General features: G+C 41.6%; 1 protein-coding gene across 1 annotated transcript; it reads right to left on the reverse strand.

The window, feature by feature from the left end:
* Nucleotides 1-1,676: 1,676 nt before the first annotated feature.
* Nucleotides 1,677-4,153, reverse strand: LOC102242172 (60S ribosomal protein L24). Its single transcript, XM_005872691.2, has 3 exons — nt 4,109-4,153; nt 3,527-3,698; nt 1,677-2,193 (listed from the first exon to the last, which is right to left on the reverse strand). The coding sequence occupies exons 1-3, from the start codon at nt 4,151-4,153 to the stop codon at nt 1,718-1,720; spliced, it is 693 nt and encodes a 230-aa protein (XP_005872753.1). The 3' UTR covers nt 1,677-1,717.
* Between the last annotated feature and the right edge of the window lie 1,006 nt (nt 4,154-5,159).

A 5,159-nucleotide genomic window follows, 5' to 3' on the forward strand; every position in this document is an offset into this window, starting at 1 on the left:
GGGTGCTGGAGTCTCCAACTATGGATATGGATTCGTCTATCTCTCCTTGCAGGTTTGGCTTCACATAGTTTAACACATTTTTGTTAGGCACATACACATTAAGGATTGTTGTCTTCTTAGAGAATTGACCCTTCATCATTATGTAATACCCTTCTTTATCACTGATAAATTTCCTTGCTTTGAAATATACTCTCTGAAATTAATATAGCTAGCTTGGCCAGCATGACTCATTAGTTGAGCATCAATCTATGAACCAGGAGGTCACAACTTGATTCCTGGTCAGGACACATGCCTGGGTTGTGGACTTGGTCCCCAGTAGCGGGTGTGCAGGAGGCAGCCAATCAATGATTCTCTCTCATCATGGATGTTTCTCTCTCTCCCTCTCCCTTTCTTTCTCTGAAATCAATAAAAATATATTTTAAAAAATAAATTAATTTAAAAAAGAAGTTAATATAGCTATTCTTGCTTTCTTTTGATTAGTGTTATCCTGGTATATATTTTTCTTCACCCACTTACTTTTAATATATATGTGTCTATATTTAGAGTGGGAAACATATAGTGGACTTGATTTCTGATCTACTCTGACAATCTCTGTCTTTTAATTGTTGCATTTAGACCATTGATATTCAAAGTGATTATCAATATAGTGGGCTCTACCATATTTGTTACTATTTTCTACTTGTTCCTTTGTTCTTTGTTTCTATTTTTGTCTTCTCTTTTTCTGACTTCTGTGGTTTTAATTGAACTTTATATATGATTCCATTTTCTCTCCTTAGGATATCAGTTATATTCATATTTTCACCTTTTTTAGTGGTTGCCTTAGAATTTGCAATATGACTTACAACTAATCCAAGTCCATTTTCAAATAATGCTATACCATTTCACAGGTAATATAGAGTACTTGTAAGAAAATAATCCAAATTCCTCCCTCCCATCCCTTATATCTTTGCTGTCATTCATTTCACTTATATATAAGCATGCATAAGTGTAGATATATAAAATATCTATACTAATAAAAGGGTAATATGCTAATTAGACCGGACATCTTCCAGACATCCTTCTGGACAAAGCCATGGGGGGGTTGGGGGGCCGAGGAAGAGGCGATTAGGGGTGATCAGGCTGGCAGAGGAGAGCAGTTAGAGGCAACCAGGCAGGCAGTCAGGTGAGCAGTTAGGGGCAATCAGGCTGGCAGGCAGAGTGGTTAGGGGCGATCAGGCAGGCAGGCAGGTGAGCAGTTAGGAGTCAGCAGTCCTGGATTGCGAGAGGAATGTCTCTGCAGGATCAGGCCTAAACAGACAGTTGGATATCCCCCAAGGTGTCCCAGATTGGAGAGGGTACAGGCCGAGCTGAAGGACCCCTGCCCATGCACAAATTTCAAGCACTAGGCCTCTAGTATATACATAATTGAATACATTATTGTTATTGTTTTGAACAGACTTTTATCTGTTAGAGCAATTAAAAATAAGAAAAATGAATGTTTTTTTTATTTTACCTTTACTTAGTCCTTCTTTGACGTTCTTCCTTTCCTTATGCAGATCCAAGTTTCTGACCTATATTATTTTCCTTCTCTCTAAAGAATTTCTTTTCACATTTGTTTCTACTAGTAATAAATTCCCTCAAGTTTTATCTGTCTGAGAAAGTGTTTAATTCTGTCACTGTTTTTTTTTTATTTTTTCAGTTATAGTCAGGTCTTTATTTAAGAATCTCATCTGCCAACTTAGCGTTTTCCAGCAACACAGGGAGCAGAAACCTCCACAGGCTTCACCATCTTCTGCTTAGGTGCTGCCGCTGTGGGAGCCTTAGCAGCAGCCATTGCTGCCTCTTTAGATGTTTGCTTCACCTTTTTTGCTTCCTTGACAGCCCTGAGAGCTTGTTCTTGTTGAGCTTTCCTAACTTCAGGTTTCTGGTTCCTCTTGGCTGTTATATCAGCAGGAGATGCACCAGTGATGGCCCTCTGGAATTTGACTGCACGGCGGGTTCTTTTCTTTTGAAGTTCTTCCGACTGTCCCTTTTTGTGCTTCCTTCTGTAGAGGACAGTCCAGTTTAACTGCCCAGGATTCCTCTTGGAAAGGAATGCCGACTTGCATTTTGCATTAAGAAACTGGAAACCCTTCCCGTCATTCGTGGTGTAGCACCTCTCGTGTCCGGGGTAGATCTCGTACCCACTGAAACTGCACAGCTCGGCCTTCACAGCTGTGGCCGCCAGAGAGCAGAAAAGATGGTGAAGAGAAGGAGACTCTGTCACTTTTGATGGATAATGTCACAGGGTACAGAATTCTAGGTTAGTGTGAAGGTTTTTCTCTTAACATTTTATTTCACTCCACACTCTTCTTGTTTGCACAGTTTCTGAGGAGAAGTTGGATATAATTCTTATCTTTGCTATAGGTAAGGGTTGTTTTCCTCTGGCTATTTTCAAGATTGTTTTTCTTTATCTTTCATCTTTTGTAATTTGAAAATGATATGCATAGGTGCCAGTTTTGGGTATTTTGTTTTGTTGTGTGTGTGTTGTTGTTTTTTTGCATCTATGTTATTTGGTGTTCTTTGAGCTCCTTGAATCTGTGTTTTGTGTCTGACTTTATTTGGGGGCAACTGTTAGTCACTATTGTTTCAAATACTTCTTCTGCTCCTTTCCCTCTTTTCTTTCTCATATTCCCATTATGCATTTGTAACATCTTTTGCAGTTGTCCCATAGTCCTTGAATATTATGGGTGTGTGTTTTTTCCAGTCTTTGTTCTCTTGGCTTTTAAGTTTGGGAGGTTTCTATTCACCTCAAATTGTCTCAAGCTCAAAGATTCTTTCCTCAGCTGAGTCCAGTCTACTAATAAGCCCATCGAAGTCATTCTTCATTTCTGTTACCCTGTTTTTTGGTTCTTTTTTGTTCTTTCTTAGGATTTCCCTCTGTGCTTACATTGCCCATTTCTTCTTGCATGCTGTCTACTCTACCCATTAGAGCTCCTAACATATTCATCACAGTTGTTCTAAATGCCCTGTCTGGTAATTTGAACATCCCTGCCTTGTCTGGTTCTGATGTTTGCTCTGTCTCTTCAAGTTGTATTTTTTTGCCTTGTGGTATATCTTGTGAATTTTTCTTGCTAGTGAGCATGATGGACCAGGTCGATTGAACTGCTGTAAGCAGGCCTGTAGCAAGGTAGCTGTTAGGGGAGGGAGGCCTCTGCAGCCCTGGGGTGAGGTCTCAGTCTCAGTGAGCCTGTGCCTCTGGACTGTGAGCTTCACAAGTGCTTCTTAGTTTCTCTCCCCCTCAGGTAGGACAGGATGGCTAGATGGAGCTAATGTTCAGTGTTTCCTTTCCCCCAGGCCAGTTAGGCTCTGGAAATACCCAGTAGGTGAGGCCCTGGGCAGGTCTTACTAAGAACTGAGTGCGTGGGACTTTCAAAATGGCTGTCTCCTCACCCTGCTGGAAGCACAAGCTTCTTCTCCCATATTTACTGTGACAGCCTGGTGGAGCTCCTGGAGGTAAATCTCACAAAACTGTGGGGGCTCCCGTGACAGAGTCCCAGGGTTTTACCTCTCAGAGGTGTCCACACTGAGGAGCCTCCAGCGTGTCTTTGGTTCCCGTTTAAGCGTTCCGCCCTGGCACTGGCTCCCACGCGTTCCCGTAAGTTCTGCCTCCCTGTGTTAGCCTGGCTGTTTGCAGTCTTGGCGGCCACGGTTTTCCCTGTGTCTGTGTCCTCCCCTCTCTTAGGGATACAAGACAAGTTGTTGATTTTTCTGTTTGTTCAACTTTTTACTTGTTTGGACAGAGTGGCGACCTCTTAGATGTGGAACCAGAAACTGAAAGTCTCTGTTTCTGTTTTTGTTTTTGTTTTTTTTTAAAAAAAACAAAACCTATATAGGTTTTGAACTTTAAGGAAGTCATCGCTATTAATCTTGTTCCCTACGAATTTGGTGTTTGTTTTTATATTTGGAATAGCCTTGCCAAACAACAAGATGAGAAAAATATGAATCCAAGTTTTTCTCTGGTTTCATAAGAGCCTCTTATGTTACGTGTCTATGGGATGGTTAGAAGGCAGTGTTGATGTTGCAAAGAAATTCCCCCTGTCCTTTGGGACAACTGCCCTAAAACTGAGTTGTGCAATGGGCTTCTCACCAGAGAACTAGGAACAGGAAAACACTGAAGGTTGGCATCTTTCATGATAATAAGGAGTTGAGAGGTCAGTTTCTCTTTGTTCTATTAGGAGGGACACTTCTGCAGACCAAGGATATGATGGGATCTCTCACCTACCTTTGTAAGTAAGATAGACAGCATAACACCCCCCTCCCCAAAGATGCCCACATTCTAATCCACGGAATTTGGGAATATGTTACTCTCCGGGCAAAAGGGAATTTGCAAATGTGATTAAATTAAAGATCTTGAGATAGGAAGATTATTACAGTGGGCCCAACGTAATCCCAAAGGTCCTTATAAAAAAGGTACAAAAGGCTCAAAATAAGAGAGAGAAGGCAATGAACCATGTAAGCAGAGGTCAGAAAGAGAGAAATGTGGAGATGCTGTGCTGCTAACTGTGAAGATGGAGCAAAGGGCCAGGAACCAAAAAATGCAGGTGGCCTCTGGGAGCTGGGAAGTCAAGGAGATGGATTCTCCCCTAGAGTTTCTGAAGGGAATGCTGCCCTGCCGACACCTTGATTTTAGACTTCTGGCCTCCAGAACTGGGAGATAACACATTTATGTTGTCTGAGCCACTGAGTCTATGATAATGTGTTACAGCAGCCACAGCAAACTAATACGGGATTGTTGAGAGTACAAGTCAAGTGCAAGCCAAATCCCTGCAATGGCTCCTGACTACTGTTGCTTCCCAGCCTGTGTTCAATTTCATTGGCTACTGCCAGGACAGTAAGATTGATTCTACCATCAATGCATGGTCTCAGAGCACTGATATCTTACCCAGAAAGAGTTGGTTGGAGTCATTTGCCTAAAAGTAAAAGGGCAGGAAATGTCGGCTTTTACATTTCCTTTAATTAGCACAGGACATCACTATGGGTTCTTAGAGAATTTCATTCTGATTAGTTTCTAATAGGAAGAAAAATCACACTGCCTTTTTGTTTTAATATTTCTTTATTGACTTCAGAAAGGAAGGGAGAAGGAGAGAGAGATAGAAACATCAATGATGAGAGAGAATCATTGATTGCCTGCCTCCTGC

Source organism: Myotis brandtii, unplaced genomic scaffold (assembly GCF_000412655.1).
Source record: "Myotis brandtii unplaced genomic scaffold, ASM41265v1 scaffold389, whole genome shotgun sequence".
Lineage (NCBI taxonomy): Eukaryota > Metazoa > Chordata > Mammalia > Chiroptera > Vespertilionidae > Myotis > Myotis brandtii.